Below are 21,383 nucleotides of genomic sequence, written 5' to 3' on the forward strand. Positions count from 1 at the left end.
GTCTTCCTGAGTTTGAGTCCAGCTTTCAATGCCATACTGCATCTCCTTAGAAAATAGCTAACATTTAGATAATGATTTAAGGTTTGTAAAACACTTTATCTATGCTATTTCACTGGATCTTCATGACACCCTTTGAGGTAGATGTAATTATTTTTCCCATTTTACAGATGAAAAAACTGAGACTGCGATTAGCGACTTGCTCAGTCACAGAGCTAATAAATGAGAATGAATTTGAACTGAGGAATTTCTGACTCCATGCCCAATGTTTCCTTTTTGCCATACTAATCTCTACACTCTACCATCTAGAAATATTAGTAAGCTGAATGCCTGGTACTAGCAGTAATTTTTTGAGTCCTAAAATGAACAAAATTCTATCAAGGACACTAGATTGTATTTATAATACCACTGACCTGCACATATGTTTAAAAAGTATTTTTTTGGCTTAATACATCGTAAATGGCAAATCACACAAAATACCGTCTGGAGTTGAGATCGTAGCTATCTGTCCAAGATATACGACATCCACATAGAAAGACTGGACTTCAGATGCTTTTTGCAAACTGATCCTTTGAAGAAAGAAGTTTGTTCCAGAGTATTTCCCTTGTATGAGGTACAGGAGATCTATGCAAGTGTATGTCCAACTGAAATGAATTCCAAATGATATCAGTGATATTGTGTCATCAGAATGAACAAATAGTATATTAACAAAGATAGTAATATCTCAAAGAGGATCAAAAATTAGCAGTATGTTTGCTGTATTTTTTTTTCTCCACCTAAAAGTTTATTTGACTGGATTAGATACCCGATACCATGAAGATGCGAAGAAGGGCATGATTCTTCTATTTTGGAAGTAATATTACTAGTGAGAGATAATATGATCTAGTGAATAGTAGGTTAGCCTTGGATTCAAGAAGGTCAAGTTTCAAATCTAGCCTCAGACATATACTAGCTGTGGGACCATGGGCAGGTCAATTAACTTCTCTGTGTTTCAGGAAATTCTCTAAAGTTTATGTTGTAAACAAATTACTGATCTGTGCAGGTGGAGAGAGTCTTCAGATCAAGAATTCCCTATACCAATAAAATTATAGGTCTAATTAAATACAATTGACATCATACGCACACATTCTTTCAAATGCACGTGTGTGCACACACATACATACATTATGTATGTATATCTATATGTCTAGATATAGATATAGATATATACTATGAGGATAGATAACTCTATTACAGATTTGCCTAGAAAACTGGAAAGTTAAGTAAGTTACCCAGGCTGACACAGAGCTAGCATATCAGAGGCAGGACCTTTACCCAGGTTTTCCTGTTTCCAAAACTGCCCAAGGCAATTCTTTAAGATTATAAATTGCAGAGAAGGTACCAGTCTATATTGGGAGAGGGAGATTCCTTACCAGAAATTCTGTAGATAAATGGAATCAAAGGTCCAAACCAAAAGTCACGTGTATAATATATATGTACATGTACACATATATACATATGCATGTGTATTATATGTACACACATATATTTTTTGGATACTCATGTATATCACAACATATACAGGGTGCTTCAAAAGCCTTAATGAAGTTTTATACAACAGAAAGATACACAAATATTGTTGGTATCATAAGCCAGGAAGGTCAGAAGTTGGAAAGTATCTAGACTAAACTGGTTCATACAATCTTTACCCATAAACTCTATTGAAATACCTTTTCTTGAGCTCCCTTTATACAATTAAATATAATAATTAAAATATAATAACGGCATATTACTATAATATGACATTATAATGTAACCTATAATGATATACTCTGTCTTCTCTTATCTGTTTTTTTTACAAGTAGCATTTAATTATATTTCTATATATCCTCTTTCCTAACAAGATATCAAACATATAGCTCAAGAAAAAAAATCTAATGATTTCTATAAATGGGGAAAATAGATGTTACTATTTCCCTTAAACTAGAAATCATTCCATGCTTTTAAAATAATGATGCTAGGAGATCTAGCAGCTTGGGAGAAGAACAATATATTAAAAGAGAAATTTCATTTTTAAAAGTAGCTTTTAAAACATCATCATGTACATACAAATTCATGATTACTATATGAAAACCAACATATTGCACATGATCCAAAAATAATAAAAATACTCTTTTAAGAACAATTGGGAATTATAAATCATTAGCCACAACTGAACAGAATTCTGAGTTGTTAATGTGAATGAAGCTAATCTATTAGTTCCATAGGCATTGCTTATCTATCTATCTATCTATCTATCTATCTATCTATCTATCTATCTATCTATCTATCTCTGTCTGTCTATCTAATCTCTTTGTCTTTTTCATTTCTGTATTTGCAACTTATTTTCTGTAAAGAAAGTGTAATTTCTAGCATTTACTTTATATATCCCTTTATTTTTTCCTAAAAGTCATGTGCTATATTCTCTGTCCCTTGCCAATATAATTCAGTTTTGAATGGTCAGTTTTTTTAAAAAGTGATGCTCTGGTAGCAAGTATTTCTTCTTTGAATTAGGAAGCAAACCAACTACTTTCATGACCTAATTTGGATTCTCTTGTTACCAGCACATTATGGCTCTACTCAGATTCATTTGTGTTAGTGATACTGAACTAATATTTATTTACTTTTATGACCTTTATTTTTTAAACAGAATTTTCATGGATTTCTAAGGAAGCATCTGCACAGACACTGGATCCTTGATTGAAGAATTGAGCCCATAGTGAATCTGGACCATGAAAATAACACATAAGAAGAATTTGATATTTTTATGCAGCATGTATGTCCAAGCAGAGGATACTTACTTGCTACCTTGAATAAAGGGAAATGAAAATTGCATACTGGTGCTTTTAGTTTTCTTTCTTTTACTGTCTTGGTACTGAAATTTTAGGCCAATGTGATTTCCCAGGAATCCTTTGTAGGCAAGACAAAACTACACCAAAAAACAGGAAAGAAATGAAAAGTTATTATAAAAATCTCAAATCACATTACTTATCCTGATTATTTTACATTGTTTCTGGAAGTATTTGATGCTTGGCACAACAGGAGAAGATTTACTTCCTAAGTTCACTTGAGAGTTATGTTAAAATTTGGGGCAATTTTTATTGAATTATTCAAAAATATTTTTAAAATCACTAAAGATTTTAGTGATTTAGTTTAATGTAGGAGCACATTTTAGGAGATTAATTTGCATGTAAATCTGCTCCAGCTTGCACAGATGGAGATAATCAGTAGAAGGTTTGATATGATATGTTATAATGCTATCACATGATGTGATGATATTATCATATTATTTTCTACATTTGGACATTCTTCAGAAAAGTCCAATATACATTTTCATACTGGGAACATAATTACAGTGTAGTATTACATACTTAAAGAAGAAAAAAGCTGTGTTCTTATAAAAGTTTGTCTTAAAGTTTTCTTTTTATGATGATATTTATTAAAATATTTTTATCTGTGCCTATGATTTTCTTTCATTTTTGTCCAGTAATTCATGTCCTATTTATATTTGTATCTTTCCCAGCACCCAGCAATATGCATTAGTGTAGGGTAGCTACTTAATGTTTGTTGTTATGAATTAATGAATAAAAACATGAATCCTTCCTGCTAGGTATATGTTTATCTCTTTTTAGTTAACAGCGTGGGACAAAAAACTTTACAAAGATTTTCTTTATTCCATAATTTTAAATGATGTCACTCTAATGTTCTTTTCAAATAACTAATGACTTGCTGAGAACAATATAATTTTTAATGCTTCTTTCATCTTGTTTTATCCATTTCTTTGATAGCTATCATAATTTGAAAATTATAAACACATAACATTAAGTACAGTAATTGTGCAAATGACATGAAATCAGAGAAAATGTTTTCTCTTACCAACTTATAAGAATTTTCATTTTTATTATGTCCTCATACAATTAGTATGTGATTTTCTCAAAACTTACCTGATTATAGGGAAATAATGAAATATTTCCATAAGGCATTCCATTTGACTTAATATCTGCTGAATCAAAGAGAACAGCTGGATTTTTCAGGGAATAACGACCACAGTAAGCTACAGTCTCAGATGTCATCTGACCTCTATTAATATCTTTCTGTGGAAACAATGGAATTATGATTTAAACATAAATATAAATGGAATGAAAGCCTATGTGTCTCAAGGTCCAGTTCAAATACCATCTATTCTCTGAGAAATTAATTATACCAAATTACATTGATCTCTTTCCTACTATTGTTTACATCATTCATTTTGGTACTTTGTATTGTAATTTAACTATTGTAATTTAAATGAATATTTTTTTTATACCTAGAACTCTCTTCCTACTTACTTTTACCTTTGGGCTACCCTGGCTGGCTTTAAATCATCGGTTAAAGTTGCAACTTCAGGGGTGGCCAGTTAGCACAGCAAGTAAGAGCACCGGCTCCAGTGTTGAGGAGATCTGGAGATCGAATCCCGGGCTCAGACACTCAGCACCACACCCAGAAATAACTGGCCGTGTAACCTTGAGCAAGTTACTTAACCCGAATTGCTTAAAAAAAAAAATAAAGTTGCAACTTCTACAAGAAGCCTTTCCTGATTCCCCTTAATGCTAGTACGCTTCTTCTGAAAGTACCCCCAGCTGGTCTTGTAAAGATCTTTTTTGCACATAGTTGTTTCCATGTTGTCTCTCCAATGTGATTGTTAGCTTCTTGAGAGCAGGAATTATTTTTTCCTCTTTTTGTTTCTCTGGCACTTAGCATGGTGCCTGACAAATAGTAGGCACTTAATAAATGCTTTTTAATTTGATTTGACATAGAGAATTTATATACACATTTGGAGTGTGTATATTATTTTCTCCCCATATATACTATAGGGTTCCTGATGACTGATACCCAAATATATGTTGTTTTTACCTCCACACAGTACCTAGCATAGTCATGAGAACATAGCAAGAGTTCACTAGCATATATAATTCCTATCCTGATAAAATGGACCCTGAAGGACTTCCTTTTAAACATTTATCTCCTCTTCTGAGTAAAGACATTCCTATAAAGGAATCATGTGCGGTATATTTTCAAGGCTTTAGTAGGTGTGTGTTGGAGGACAATGATTGAGACTGGCTCCATGTCATTTTGGAGAAAAGTCTCAAGTGGCATATCCTTGACCCCATGCTATTTAGAATTTGTATTTATAACATGGATGAAGGTATAGATGGCATAAATGACAGATTTTCAGATGACCCAAATCTAGGAATGATGGGAAATACATTCTATGACAGTTAAGAGCCAAAAAGGTCTTAACAGGCTCACCTAAGACAAAATTAATAAGATAAAATTTAACAGAGGTAAATGTAAAGCCTTATAATTTTGTTTTTAAAAAAATCAACTTCATAAAATTACAAAAATCTAAACAGTAGTTCATATGGAAAGGATCTCAAGGAACACTAGGGAGAATGTTGGATTTAGAGTTATAGGAATCGGATTCAAATCCTACCTCTGCATTTTAGAAGGTGTATGACCTTGGGCAAACAATTTAATCTCTCTAGGTATCAGTTTTCTCCCTTCTGTAAAATGAAGAGGTTGGGCTCAATGCTCTCTAAAGTCTCTTCTTTTTTTTAAAATTTTGTTTGGTAGGGGGAAAGGCAGGGCAATTGGGGTTAAGTGACTTGACCAAGGTCACACAGCTAGTAAGTGTTAAGTGTCTGAGGCCAAATTTGAATTTAGGTCCTCCTAACTCCAGGGCCGGAGCTCTATTCACTGCACCATCTAGCCACCTCATAAAGTTTCTTCTAGTACTACGAAGTCCATGATACTGTGATCTAGGATTTTAGTAAACTGCAAACATAATATGACACAGTATGACATGGAAACCAAAAAAGTTAATGCTAGGTGGTAGAGTGGATAGAGAACTAGGCCTGGAATCAGGAGATTCATTTTCCTGAGTTCAAATCTGGACTCAGATACTTATTTGTTGTGTGATTCTGGGCAAGTTACTTAACCCTGTTGGCCTCTATTTCCTCATCTTTAAAATGAATTGGATAAGGAAATGACAAACTACTTCAGTATCTTTGCCAAGAAAACCCCAAATGTGGTTACTAAAGAGTCACTCATGACCGAAATGACTGAACAAAAAAAAAATTCAATTTTTGCAACAGCAAAAGAAGCAGAGCATTTGGAACATGGGAATTGATAGCTCTAACTGTAGTTTGCCCTGATCAGGCCATTTTCAAAGTATTATTTTCATTTCTGGAGGTCACATTGTAGGAAGGACATTAATAAGTTGAAAAGTATCCCAAAGAGTACAGTCAAAATTGAGAAGTGCTTTGAGCCTATAATAAATGAAGATTGTTTGGAGGAACTGAGGACATTTAGTCTGGAGAAGAAAAGATTTAGGGAGCTAATAATTGCTACCCTCAAGTGTTGGAATTGCTGTTATGTGGAAAAAGAATGCAACTTGTTCTGTTTGACTACAAAGGGTAGAATTAAAGGGAAGCTGGGGTCAGGAAGACATAATTTTAATCCTGCCTCTGACAGATAAGACCTATGTGACCAGGGGCGGTTAGGTGGTGCAATGAGTAAAGCGCCAGCCCTGGAGTTGGGAGGACCTGAGTTTGGTTCCTGCCTCAGATACATAACACAAAAAAACTAGCCGTGTAACCTTGGGCAAGTTATTTAACCCCAATTGCCCTCCAAAAGGCAAAAAAAAACCCCAAAAAACAAAAAAACCTATGTGACCCTGGACCAGTTAGCTTCTATTTCTTCATTTGCAAAATGTATAATAATAGCACCGACTTCACAGGGATATTGCAAAGACCAAATGACAAAATATATGTAAAGTACTTTGCAAACCTTAAAGGATTATATAATTGTGAGCTATTAGTCAATAGCTGATGGGGAAGCAGAATTAAACTATGACTAATAACTGCAGATAGTTCATATTTTCTTCCAGATATTCTGTGCTGCTATCCCTTTCTCCTAAAACTGTGTATTGCCTTGTAGTGCATCATAGAAAATCTTTAAATAACTAAGAGTATTGCGTGCTGTCATGAATAAGTATCAAAATCGGTGGCAAACTAGGAAGAAGACTGACTCTGGAGTCAGAAAGCCTCCATTCATATTCTATCTTGTAGCTTGCCACCACCTCTATCACCTTGGACAAGTCACAACATCCTGGGCCTCAATTTCCTGATTCATAAAATAAGAAAGCTGGACTAGATAGTTTCTTAGGTCTTTTCCATCTTTATAACTGTGAAGACTATAAAGGCTTAAACTATAAAGTTAAGAAAAACTCTGTAGTCTTTCTCTTGCCATGGGCCTGTGGTTTGGAGACTAATAAGCATGTAGAAATAGTGCGATCTTGAAACCTGAAAAAGACAACAATAATCTGAGGCCTAAGTTAGCCAGTAATAAATTAAAAAAATATATGTGTGCTAAAATGGAGCTGCAAAATTAAAAAGTGGGATTACAGTGTTTACTCCATGGTATTAAAGTTGCACATTGGTCTTTTTATCTTCTCTCCTATCACAAAAATAGGGATCACCACTTTCAAATTTACCTCAAATATCAAAAAGAACATTATAACATAAAAAAAGAAAATGGATCTTTGGAAGCCTTTGAAGGTATGTGAGACAATCTTGTGCTGAAAAATATTGTGGCATTTTTTCCCAGGAATGATTGTTAAGACAAATACAAAGAAATGAAAAGAAAAGAAACTGCTAACAATTAAATCACTAAATTCCATGTATGAATTCTATATCATTTGTTTGTCCCAAAATTCATAAAGTATTCCCTACCATGCTGAAATCAGTTTCATAATCTTTGAAGTACTTCACAATAAAATCTTCCTTAAGGTGTGCAATTTCTTTTGGACATTTGGCACTAACCATTTCTTCCATTGCTGCTTGAACCTAGAACAATATAAACACAAATAATTGATCATAAAGATTGCTGTAAGACATGTAGTGATTTCATATATTAGTACTCTAGAATTAGTTACATTTCCAAGTTATTTTCAGGTTCTTGTTTCATTTTTATTAATTCTTAAATATCATATTCAGTTTCTATTAATGTCCTACTTTAATCTTTGATGTGGCGCAGAGTTCTTCAAAGGTAAAAAGACTTGGAATGTAGACTTATACTATTTGTTTATTTATCCAGGAACCATCTTAACTAGGTACTCCTACCAAGGTTCATACAGAGGCTTATATCCAGAAGATTGACTATAGGTTTTGAGTTTCTTTTTGGCTAGAGTAATCTGTGAAATTTAAAAAAATACAAAATGACCCTTAGTCTTTCTATTTCTACAATAATAGGGGCAGGGGAGCAGAAAAGAGAAAAGATGTTAAGAATCATTTAAGTTTTCTGTCTACAAATATTCATTTAACTGTTGGTACTCTTAATGTCAATGTCCAACAGATTACATATTGACATAATACCAGGGGAATTGAACCCCCTTCACACTGACATTCTTGTTTCAAAGAAACCAAAAAACATAAAGAAATTTTCACAAATAGAGGTCAGGCTGCCAGTGAGCATTTATTAAGTACTTACATGGTACTAAGTGCTAAAGAGATGAATAAAGTAAAAAAAAAAATAGTCCCTACTGTCATCCAATTTACATTCTTCTGGGAAGGCAACACATCAATAACTAGGCATATACAAGAAATACAGAGTAGATGAGAAGTAATCTCAGAGGGTAAGGCTGGGAATGGTTTTCTGTGGAAGGTGGAATCCAATTTTCCCCAGAGGCAAATGAACAAGTAGAAAAAGATGGTTTTATAGGTTCAAAGGCAATGCCATTTGTGAGACACATCTTGCCTAGAAATTCTCAGTCATGAGCAAAAGTAAACTGATTATGATGAAGATTAAGCGCAGCTAATGTGTCAATATATCCATGGCAGTGAGTGAATTAAAGAAATTCTATGAATTCAATATGCTTCTTAGACTAAGTCAAAACATACAATATATTTAGTGATGTCAGTATAAGGTCACAACATGGTAAAAAAAAAAAAAAGGGAGGGGAGGGATATTGGAAAATAAGTTTGGGTGGCAAGAAATCTAATATACCAATACCTTTTTTCAAGTATTTTTTTTTCAGTGACACTAGATAGGTCCACAGTTTCTTTCAATTATCAAATGTCAAATGCTTCAATATATAATAAAGCTTCAATTAGTTGCCACACAAACTCCTGGAACTCTGCAGTTGTTTGCATTATTTAAAGGTAGTAAGTATTTTTGGAGGGCAGAAGTTTTATGCTCAAAAGCTGGGTATGCAACAGTTCAAAGAAAATTAAAATACTTAAGAAGTCAATTAGAAAGACTATGAAATGTCCATTAAAGCCATCAAGGTCCAGTTTCGAATGACAGACATTCTTGTCCACAAAATCTGTCTCCGTGTAACTGGTTACACTATACTAAGTGTATACTATATACTAAATCTAGTGGGACTTTTTTAAAATTGAAAACTTTAGTTTTTTAAGGTATAAATACATGCAAGAATTAGTTTTATAATAGGCCAAAAAGAAAAAATAAACAACAGATGAGAGTCGATTGTAAATGCAGTCATTAGGTAAATACTGATTTTTTTTTCTCATTTTCAACTGAAAAAAAACCTAGTTTACTGGAGGTACTTCAGAAAGAGGGTAAATTGAATTTTCATGGGGAAATATTTTCATTATGGGAGTTTTCTGGAGATCAGAGCCAAATAATATTTTTGATGTGCTGTATTTTCATCATAGGCATAAAAAGCAGTTACCCTCAGTTAATCAGAAAATTACACTGCCATATCCCATTCCCTAGTCAAACTGATTAATCAGTTTGTTCAAAACAGGTGCCACTGTAAAATTAAAGAGTTTGATTCATTTTTTCTCTCTGAGAAAAGGCAGAAACATTCTGAAAACAAATTCATGTACTAAAGCCTCAATCAATCTAAACCCCACAAAATCCCTCAAATGACCAGGAAAATATAAACTGCAGTCCCTTTTTAGGAGAAATAGAGAACATAATAAACTCATAGCCAGGATTTATTGAAAAATAACTTCTAGGATATGGCCAGAAGTCACTATGCATTTAAAAAGTCTCTGATCCTCTTTATATTTACATTGGTAATACTATAAAACAATAAACATGTGTAGCTTTCTGAAGCATTGTAGAATCATCAATATCATAAAAAAATTAAATTCCACTCTTACATAGGAAGTTTTTGACTTAGGAATATTGAGGGTATAAATTTCTCTAACTTATGAACACCTAGCTCAAAGGGCCTTCCCAGTTGTTGATGTCTTTCCCTTAGGTCTTTTTGATGGCTACTTTAGCCAAGCTATATTGTGGGCTAAATGGGCTTCACTGGACATAAACACCATTTTATAAGTGAGAACATATTCCACATTGTTGATTAGTGACTTATAAATGAGATTTTAAAATATTTTCAGCAATATACATTAAAATTAACAAGGTTTTCTATTAAATAACTTAAGATAAAAGTGAAATTAACCAGAATGATGTCAAAATGGATTATGAATGAGGAAAAATTTTGTTTACAAAATAACAGTTCAAGAATAGAAGTTGTTTCAGTTCTCTGGTCCTCTGTTTTCTCATTTGCAAAGTGAGGGAATTTGACAAGATGACTTCCAACACTCAGTTATAGCTATAATTCCCATGATCCTAAGGGAACTAAAGCATCAAACTGCAGGTCATGGCCAAGTTTTTACTGACGTAACTAACAATATTCTACACTTCAAGTTTCCACAACAAACCTCATTTTCTGATGACCAAGGAGGGAGAGGCTTAGAAGAAATGCCATCCCAAGTCAATGTGAAAGTATCCAAACTGGGTATTCCTTTGAATTGTTCAACAATATCCACTGTGATGTTTCTCCCTTCAAGTACCTCATAAGTGATCAGATCAAAATCACCTATAAAAAAGTGTTGAACTCTTAAAAGAATCATTTTATTTATTGGAAGTTACATAATAGATCATAACACACAAAAGGATATGAAAAAAAACACACTATAAACTCCAAAGCAATATGTAAATGTAAGAATTTGTTATTACTCTTGATAACATTATTATGAGATACAACAGAAGAAAGATAATAATTAGGATTCTATTTTAAGAAAAATACAATGCAAAGAATGTAATATAAAAGACAAATATGAAAGAGCTCATAAAACAGTCATCTACATTGCTTGGCAAAATCAGATTATAATTTGCCAACAAATTAGAATGTTCATACTATGTTACACACTTTTGGAATTCATCTCATATTTATTGGTTTAGGTTGGATTATGAATTTCTTGAAAAATCATGAAAATACAAATTGCTTGCAGGAAAAAAAAAGCAACAGCAAAAACAAACCCAAAAATAATGGATGAGTTATGCAGTTCTCCCTGAAAAGGTAAGCAAAGTGTTGTTGTTGGTTTTTTTGAATAGGGGGGAAGGTAAGGCAATTGGGGTTAAGTCACAGCTAGTGTGAAGTGTCTGAGGTCAGATTTGAACTCAGGTCCTCCTGATTCCAGGGCCAGTGCTCTATTCACTGTGCCACCTAGCCTCCCCTACAAAATGTTTTTATCAATCAGGTTATGGATCAGATTCTTTCACTCCATGTTTCTATAGCTATTACCAGGGCTAAACATGACATACATTTGGTGCTTTGTAACTAGAGCTTAGAGCAGGGACAAAATAATCTCCATACTCACCTCTGGCTGATTTAAAGGTTACAGTATAAACATAGCTCTGGTTGCCTTCTTTTCTTACCACATGAACCACATCAGGTTGTATAGACAACAGAGCATTTAAAGCTGACTCCATGGCAGCATCTGAAGCATCAGCAGGTAGCAGAACTATAGGAAGAGGAATAAAAGAGTAGTTGACTCCTTCCTCAACTACTGCAGCTCACAGATTTTTTTTTTCTGTTCTGAAGCATGAGTAGTCACTACCATACAATTTATCATCTCCTCAAGGTGTGGTCTGTAATTGTTTTTATTTTTCAGTCCAAGAAAAGCAAAGTTTATTAAAAGTTTCACCATATTGGGTGGACTCTTTTTCTTCTTTTTGTTTTCTTTTTCTTTTCTTTTTCAAATGCTTTATTAACTTCTGATTTACATCATTCATTTCTGCCAGATTTTGAGTTACAAATTTTCTCCCCATTTTTCCCCTACCCACCGCCCCAAAATAGCAGTCCCACAGGATATCCCCTCTTCCAATCTGCTCTCTCCCATATCTTCTCCCATACACCTTTCGACTTTTCCAGTAGGGGATGGTGGATTTCTAGATTCACTCCCTTCCTCCCTTGTCACCCACACTTACTGGGAAGATAAGCAATTCAGTATAGGTTGTACATGTGTAACTAATGCAAAACATTAACATAGAAGATATATTGTAAAAGACTGACAATATTTCCCTCCCTCCTATCCCACTTCCCACTTGTTCTATTCTCTACTTTGATCCTATTCCTTTTCAAAAGTGGGTGATTCCAACTTCCCTCCCCACAGCTTGCCCTCCCTTCCATCATCCCCCCTCTCATCCCCTTCCCCCATACTCTCCTGTAGGGTGAGATACCCTATTTAATGTGTATGTGATTTCCTCCCTGAGCCAAATTCAATGAGAATAAGGTTGACCCATTCCCTTTTGCCTTCCTATTCTTCCCTTCCATTGTAACCATTTTCCCTTGCCTCTTCTATATGAGATAGTTTACCCCATTCTGTCTCTCCCCATCTCCTCTTATTATATTCCTCTCTCACCTCTTAATTTCACCTTTTAAGTATCATCCCTTCCTATTAAATTGGTCCTGTGCCTGCTATCTATGTATACTTGTAAACATATATACACACATTAACATATGTATTCATATGCCTATATACCCTCATATATATCTATGTGTGTATGTATATATATATATATATATATATATATATATATATATATTCCCTTCAACTATTTTCATACTGAGAAAAGTTTCATCAGTTACAATTATTGTTTTTCCATGTAGGAATGTTAATAGTTCAAATTTGATAAGCTCCTTATGATTTCTTTTCCCTCTTTACCTTCTCATGCTTCTCTTGCTTCTTGTATCTGAATGTCAAATTTTCTATTCAACTCTGGTTTTTTTCATCAAGAATGCTTGAAAGTCCTCTATTCCACTGAATGACCATATTTTCCACTGAAATATGATACTCAGTTTTGCTGGGTAGGTGATTCTTGGTTTTAATCCCAGCTCCTTTGCCCTCCAGAATATCATATTCCAAGTCCTTTGATCCCTCAGTGCAGAAGCTGCCAGATCCTGAGTTATCCTGATTTTGTTTCCACAATATTCAAATTGTTTCTTCCTGGCTGCTTGTAATATTCTCTCCTTGATCTGGGAATTTCAGAACCTGGCTATAATATTCCCAGGAGTTTTCTTTTTGGGATCATTTTCAGGAGGTGATCAGTAGATTCTTTCAACCTTTATTTTGCCCTCTGGTTCTAAAACATCAGGGCAGTTTTCTTTGAGAATTTCTTGGAGGATGATTTCTAGGTTCTTACTTTGATCATGGATTTCAGGTAGTCCAATAATTTTTAAATTATCTCTCCTGGATCTATTTTCCAGGTCAGTGTTTTTTCCCATGAGATATTTCACATTGCCTTCTATTCTTTCAGTTGTTTGGATTGTTTAACAGAATCTTGATTTCTCATCAAGTCATTATCTTCCATTTGCTCCAATCTAATTCTGAAGCAATGATTCTCCTCATTGAACTTTTGAGATTCTTTTTCCATCTGGCAAATTCGGCTTTTGAAGGCATTCTTCTCCTCATTGCCTTTTAGAATCTCTTTTGCCATTTGAGTTAGTCTATTTTTTAAGGTGTTATTTTCCTCAGTCAGGCTGTTGACTCTCCTTTCATAATTTTCTTGCATCGTTCTCATTTCTCTTCCCAATTTTTCCTCCACTTTTCTTATCTGCTTCTTAAGGTCCTCTATGGCCTGTAACCAGCTTGTATTTTTCTTGGAAGCTTTTGGTTCAGGAGTTCTGACTTCACTGTCTTCCTCCTGTTCCATGCTTTGATCCCTTTTGTCCTCAAAATAGGAGTCTAATGTTGGATTGCTTTGCTTGGTTTGCTTCCTTTGCCTGCTCATTTTGCCACTCAATTACTTGACTTTTGGGGTTTTTGCCACAGTAGGACTCTGCTACCAGACAGGGGAGCTTTGTACCAAATGCTGGGGTTTTCTCAGCTGCTGGAGGTATTAGTTGGGTGTCCTTGCTGAAGCCTCCACACACTCTGGCAAGCTGGACACACACCCCAGGACTTCCACCCTAGACTGCATTCCAGATCTAAGCAGGTTAAAGCAAGAGCGATTACCCCTCAGACTGGTTGCTTGGAACCTCCTACACTCTGCAGGCCAGGAGCTGAAGCTGCCACATGGCTGTACTGCAGCCCTCAGAGGCTTCTCGCCCAGGGGCAAAAGCCAATGCATTCCCAACTACTGGGTCCCAAAGTCCATACTGCACTGACCTCTCACTTTGTCCTTAGCATCTATGTGTTGATAATTCTGGACTGCCACAGCTGCTGATGATCTGGAGTCCTTCCAGCCGGTGGTTGGTCAGGCCTGCCCTGGGGCTAAAACTGGGTTCTGGGGGCTGGTGTGGACTCCCAGAGTGTGCTGGCCAATGCCTGCCGGCCTGCTGAGCTGTCCTCAGAGGGAGTTTAGCTTCTCTGTGTCATTTTGTGGGTTCTGTAGCTCCAAAGTTTGCTCAGAGTCACCTTTTACATGAATTGGAGGTGGTGGGAGCCGGAGCCGCGCAGAGGTCCTGTTTTCACCTTCTTGACTCCCATGAGTAAAGATTCTGGGTAGACTCTTAGGGAGCCTCAGTATCTGTAAGACTTGTATTGGAAAATTCTATGGTGCTTGTAATTGTTTTGTGTATGTTGGTTTGGGCTCTTTAATGAAGCTGTTAGAGGCTTGTGGGAGCTTACTGTTTTCCTTTTCTTAATTTATTTTTTGCTAAATTCTAATTTTATGTCACCATCATTTCTAAATATATTCCCCTTCCCTCTTTTACCTAAATATTTCCTTACCTTATAAAAGGAAAAAAATTAAAATGAAGAAAAAACATAGTTCAACAAAACAAACCAACATACCAGCAGAGTTCTTATGGGAATGGGAATTTAAGATCTTCCCTGCACCTAGGCCCTTGATAGGCTTAAGTGACTCTGAGAACCTTCCTTGATTTAAAAATAAACTTAGCCCCCTACTAGGTTCAATGTGGTCACATGGAGCCTGAGGGTTGTGACATTCTCTGATCCAGAAGAAGGCTATATTTACCCTGATGTGAGGCTTTTCTTTGTGCTCACTTTGAGAAGAGTTGTATGATTTGACCAGATGAGATTCTGGGCAGTCATTGAGCCCCCTGGCTTTGAAAACCTAGATGTTGGTGCTTCCCTCTCTGGTTACTGACTAGGTATGGATGTAATGGTCAGACAGTTGGAAGCCTGTATTGTGATGTTTCTCTGTCTGTATTTTTTGTCTGCTTGTAACTTCCGTATTCTCTGAAGTTCAGGGTGCTGACCTTTTCCCCCTGAACTACATAAATGACATATGTTTGATTAAAGGAAGATTGTTAACCCATTTTGAGTTGCTTTCCTTTAGAAAAGCAGATCTAAAAACTTGTGTTGGCAGCCACCCTGGGTATGGTAGGGTGTTTGCTGCTACAAGAGTATGTAATATTCCAGACCAGCAGTTCCACACCCTTGAAAACAAAGGAACTAAATGATCTCATCTATTTTCTGAGGCCAAGTTTAGTGATTATAATTTCATAGATTTCAGTTTTCTTTTATAGTTCTTTCCAGTTGCATTGCAGTAGTCATTACAAGCTAAAGTATTCCCAGAGAACATGCACCCCTATCTTTATACCAGATATTTTACTTCTGCTATTAGTGTTGCTGTTTTATCTTCCAATTTGGGCCTAGGACCACTAAAAACTATGTCCCAGACAAGTTAAGCTACTCAACTACACTGCCTGGGATCAAGTACCCTCATCTTCACCCTGGCCATTTTCTGCCCTGCTAAAAGATCATTCTATTCCCCATTCCCACCCCTAATCCTACCTACCACACACACACACACACACACACACACACACACACACACACACTGCACATTTCCTCCCCTTGCTCTGAAAACTATGATTAGATTACAACATGCCTCTCCAGAAACGGCAGGGCAATGTATTGCCCTCTTGCTTTCCTCACTGTCTTTGTGACTTTCCAGAAGAAAATGCCCTTTTTGGCCATCATTCCCATATAAGGGTTATCTCCTCAATTAGAATATAAATTCCTTGTTTATATTACACAAGAACCATCACTTTTGTATATGTATTCTTAGTGCTTAACATGGTACTTAGAAACACAGCAAACAATAAATACTTTTTATTCATTCATTTATTGTTTATATTTTCTTACTGATTCTATTTTCATCACCTTGCATCAGTTTATATGTCTTCCTATGGTCCTCAGAATGACACATAGTTATTATATCTCCATTACCTAAATATTTATTCACTTTCAATTGATGAGCATTTACTATTTCCATTTTCATTGTTAATACAAAAGATACTACTGTGAATATGTTGATGTTTATTGGACCTTTCTTTCTATCTTTGACCTCCTTGAAACATATACCTGGCAATGGAATCTCTCAGTAAAAGGGCATGGAAGTTTTAATCAAAATTTTTTTGCATAATTTCGAATTGCTTTCCAAAATGATTAGACCAATTCATAGTCCTACCAAAGCCCCTCCAACATTGACTATTTCCATTTTTGTGGTCTTTGTAAGCTTACTGAGTATGAGTTAAAACCTCAGAACAGATTATAATTACCTTATTAGTAACTTGGAACAATCTTTCATATCATTGCTAATAGTTTGCTGCTCTTCATTTGAGAACTGCATGTTTTTTGAACACTTATTTATTGGGGAATATCTCTTGACTTTATATATTTATGTTAGGTCCCTATATGTTGTGGATTTCAGACACCTTGAAATAGATGATGAAAAGATTTGTCACCCTTCAATACCTTTCTTTTTTATACCAGCTGCATTGATTTTGTTAGTGTAAGAGCTTTTCATTTTCACAAAATTTGAGAGTTTGAAATGACCTCAGAAGCCATATAATCCAACCTATTCATGAAAATTATCTCCATTAAAATACACCCAACAAGTGATTGTCCAACCTTTACTTGAAGATTAAGGAGGAGAAGCCAACCACTGCTTGAAATACTTTATTCCATTTTGGGGCAGCTCTGATACCATATTTTTCCTGATATCAAACCTAAATTTGACTCTTCACAACTTCTCCTCATTGCTTCTGGTTCTGTTTCTGATGGGCAAATAGACAAAAATATAATCTCTTCTCTATATTATAGACCTATAAATACTTGAAGAGCTTTCATAGCTCATCTGAATGTTTGCTCTTTCGGGCTAAATATGCCTGATTCCTTCAACTGATCTTGTATGACATGGACTTAAGGCCTTTCAGCATTCTGGTTGCCCTCTTCTGAGGGCATATCAGCATATCAATGTCCTTCTTAAACAATGGTGCCCAGAACTGAACACGATGCTCTAGATTAGTTCTAATGAGGGCAAGCTATAATAGTACTATTAATAATGATGACTAGTATTTACATAGTGATTCAGGATTTGCATATACTTCCTTTAGTTCTCTTCTCATATTTTTTATGGCATGACCTTTAATAATAAGGTCATATATCCCTTTTTAATTAATTGAAGTATTTAGTGTCACATGTTGCTCTAAACCTATTTTTTCCCAAAATGATTTTTCACTTGTTTCAGTGGTTCTTGTTAAACAGGGAAATTTTCCCTGTAGCAATTTATCTTCTTAGATGTATTGAAGACTAAGCTTTTAAGTTATCTACTGCTTTTCAATGTTCATAGTACTTAGCTTAGTATTCAACACATAATAGGCACTCAAGCAATACTTATATATAGAAATTTATTTAAATAAATCACTTAAAGTACTTAAGTTTTAATATGAAGTTTCTACAAATATAGAGCTAATATTGATTGTTTTCTTTCTCTAAATATTACTTTAGATCCATTAGCTATATTGCCCAATAACAAATAGAAGAACAGAAATTGAAACAGAATATCTAACCATCCTGGAATAATAATAATTAATAAAAATGTCCTTACTATGTGCCAGGTACTGTGCTAAGCATTTTACAAATATTATCTCATCTAATCTTCACAATAACTCTACAAGGTAGGTGCTATTGTTATCCCTATTTTACAGATGAAGAAACTGAGATAAACATATGTTAAGGTACTTGTCCAGGGTCACCCAGCTAGTAAGTGTCTGAGGCCAGATTTGGATGTAGGTCTTCCCAACTCCAGGTTCAGCACTCTATACACTTGTGACCTATTTGTCATTTGTACCTATGCTAATCATAAATACTGAAGGATCTTAAGGTCATCCTACACAAGGAACATTTTAAAGAACCATGGATATTTAACCTGGAGAAGTTTAATTTTTTGAGGAAGTAGGTGGTGTAGTGAATAGAGTGCTGGGCCTGGAATCAGGAAGATGGAGTTTAAATCCTTACTCAGACACTTACTTGCTGGGTAAGCCACTTAACCTCTGCCTGCCTCACTTTCCTCAACTGTCAAATGGGGATAATAATAACACCTATCTTGTAGGGTTGTTGTAAGTATAAAAAGAGATAATTATAAGGTGCCTAGAACAGTAGTAGGAATTTTTAATAAATGCTTGTCTCTTTCCTTCCTTTTGGGGGTTGTTGGTGGTAGTGAGTGCTGTGTGATAATTGTCTCCAATGTATAGTCTTCAATTATATAAAAGATTTATGTGGAGGAAGAATTAAACTCATTTTGCTTGGTCCCAGAAGAAAGAAGTAGGAGAAATGGGCAAAAGGTTAAGAGAAGAAGATTTTGGTATAATATAAGGAAAAATTTCCCTAAGCATTACAGTTTTAGACATTAGAGCTATCCAAAAGTAGAATGGCCTTCCTTTTGAGGCAGGCAATGAATCTTCCTTGGGGATCATAAGCAAAGGTTGTACAACTATTTGATGGGGATGTTGCAGACTGGATTCTGTCATAGGTACATATTGGACTTTTTGCATCAATGGAACAAGTAACCACACCAATGAAGTTACAGATCCATGAATGAACAAATTATGAAAAACATTTATTAAGCCTTTACCATATACCAAACAATGTCCTAAATGCTATGGATACAAAAATAAATAGAAGACAGCCCCTGTTCTCAAGAAACTCATGCTAATTGGTGAAGACAACATTAGGAAGAAAGTTTAGCTGTAGGGCTTATGGAAAGGACAAGAAGTCCTAACGGTGCAACTTTAGGGACCAATGTTAAGGCCCAAAAGTTATTAGGGCCTATATCTTCCATTGATGTGACCCACTACTGTTGGAAAAGGGGAATGGGTTTATGCATACAAGTAAAGCTGGGATTCTGCATTCCTTCTGACAGAGGTGGGGATGAGAGTTCAACATCAGACTAAGAGGGGAAAGGGGGAAGGCATCATTGGCAGAAGGTTGGAAGATGGGGCCTTAGCTAGGTATAAGTTCAGGCTGGGACCCTCAAGGAATTTCTAACCCCCACCATGGGATCTGGGGTGACCTGCTGATGAGAAGGAGGAGCAATGAAGTTTATACAATAATTTCTTCCTTCTGACTAAATGTGTGTTTATACACACCCAAAGCCATATATAATATTATACAAGCACACACACACACACACACACACACACACATATATATATACATTCATATATATGTATGTAATAATGATAATCTGGTAAATAGTGTTGATGAAATGGTTATCCATGTGACATGCAATTGAAAACATTTTCTGAGCCTTCTGAAAGTCATGGTGTTCTTAACTTCACTTTTACAACTTTATTTATTGGTACATCTTGCACATTGTGTTCTCTGGGTAATATGATTTAGTTGCTCTTTCAAACACAGCCATACATGAATCAAAACATAATATTTTTAGTTAAAATAACTCACCTGTCTTTTCCTTGTTGTAGATTAAGCTATACTGGTAAAATGAACATGTATTAGATTTCATACATGGGCTGGATACTGTGATCTTCTGAATTTCATTATTTGGGTTAGTTGTTTTCCAGTTTTCCAAAGTTATGACCTATTATTAAAAAAAACTCAAAATATAGATAAACCTACTTTTGAGCATGTAAAAAATGAAATGTAAAGTTCTATATTCTACTTTACTGCAAATACTAAAAAATTAAATGCTTAAATATTTTTTAAAGTTGTACACTTTTGTTTCAAGTTATTGATCCTTAACTTTAAGACATCTACAGGCAGATTATGAGAGTGTATGTATAAATGTATACATAGATATGTAAATAATATAAAGATATGTAAGTATCTATGTAGATAGATAATAGTATTTGAACCTATAATTTCATTGGTGTTAGAAGCTCATGAATGTTAAAACAACGTTTTCAGGGTAGCTTGGCACCTCTTCTGTTACTTGCAGTAATTAAAGACTTGACTAGAACTCTGAAATATTAAGAGAGTTGGGCAAAGAAACAGCCAGGAATATGTGTGTGGGGGAGTTGAGGGAGGAAGGCAATGCAATTGGGGTTGTGACTTGCCCAAGGTCACACAGCTAGTTAAATGTCAAGTGTCTGAAATTGGATTTGAACTCAGGTCCTCCTGACTTCAGGGCTTGTGCTCTATTCACTGTGCCACCTAACTGCCCCTAGAATATGTGTCTTTAAATACATTTCTATAATTCTATATTACCACTTTCCCCAGAAGTAGCTTCTTATGCAGTAGAAATTATAGAAAATTCTAAAAACCCACTTTCAATATAGTTACCTCTAAACATAGCAAACCTGTATTTCTTGCACAATTATAGAACGGGTTTGAATAACTTGCTCTTCATTTACTGCATCTCTTGTTTGAAGTTCAGTATAGAAATTTCTATATTGGTATAACCCAACATCAACAAAAGCACTTTGTCCATATTCCTGCAGTAATATTTCAATGTAATATCTAAAAAAGGAATAATTAGTGAATTGATTGCTGTAAAGTCAAAAGGAATATTTAGATGTTTGTAATGGGAATGTAAATTTTAAAGATCTTCCCTGCCCCTAGGCTAAAGTGCACCTGGAACCTGGGATGGGAGGCTTATTTTTCAGTAGATACTTTTTGATTGGCCAATGGCTCAATAAGGTTGTTACATTCTCTGAGCCAGGAGAAGGCTATATAAGCCCTGATGTGAGGCTTTGTTTTGGGGCTCACTTTGAGAAGTGTTCTGTGATTTGATGAAACTCTGGGCTAGCCATTGTCCAGAGCTCCCCCGGCTTTGAAACCCAGATGTTGTTTGGTATG

At 35.2% G+C, this 21,383-nt stretch overlaps 1 protein-coding gene across 1 annotated transcript in view; it reads right to left on the bottom strand.

Moving 5' to 3' along the window:
* The window catches only part of PKHD1L1 (PKHD1 like 1), a 222,093-nt gene that overhangs the window by 148,103 nt on the left and 52,607 nt on the right, over positions 1–21,383 (bottom strand). Inside the window, exons 15-22 of the mRNA XM_069081363.1 lie at positions 20,885–21,044; positions 20,031–20,166; positions 11,691–11,834; positions 10,749–10,906; positions 7,788–7,901; positions 3,960–4,109; positions 2,817–2,944; positions 478–641 (exon numbers count right to left, since the gene is read on the bottom strand). Coding sequence (XP_068937464.1) covers positions 478–641; positions 2,817–2,944; positions 3,960–4,109; positions 7,788–7,901; positions 10,749–10,906; positions 11,691–11,834; positions 20,031–20,166; positions 20,885–21,044 — 1,154 coding nt within the window. The remainder of the gene's footprint in view (positions 1–477; positions 642–2,816; positions 2,945–3,959; positions 4,110–7,787; positions 7,902–10,748; positions 10,907–11,690; positions 11,835–20,030; positions 20,167–20,884; positions 21,045–21,383) is intronic.

This window comes from Petaurus breviceps, unplaced genomic scaffold (assembly GCF_028583685.1).
Source record: "Petaurus breviceps papuanus isolate PSGF00001 unplaced genomic scaffold, PetGlider_PUasm1.0 98, whole genome shotgun sequence".
In the NCBI taxonomy this organism is placed as follows: Eukaryota; Metazoa; Chordata; class Mammalia; order Diprotodontia; family Petauridae; genus Petaurus; species Petaurus breviceps.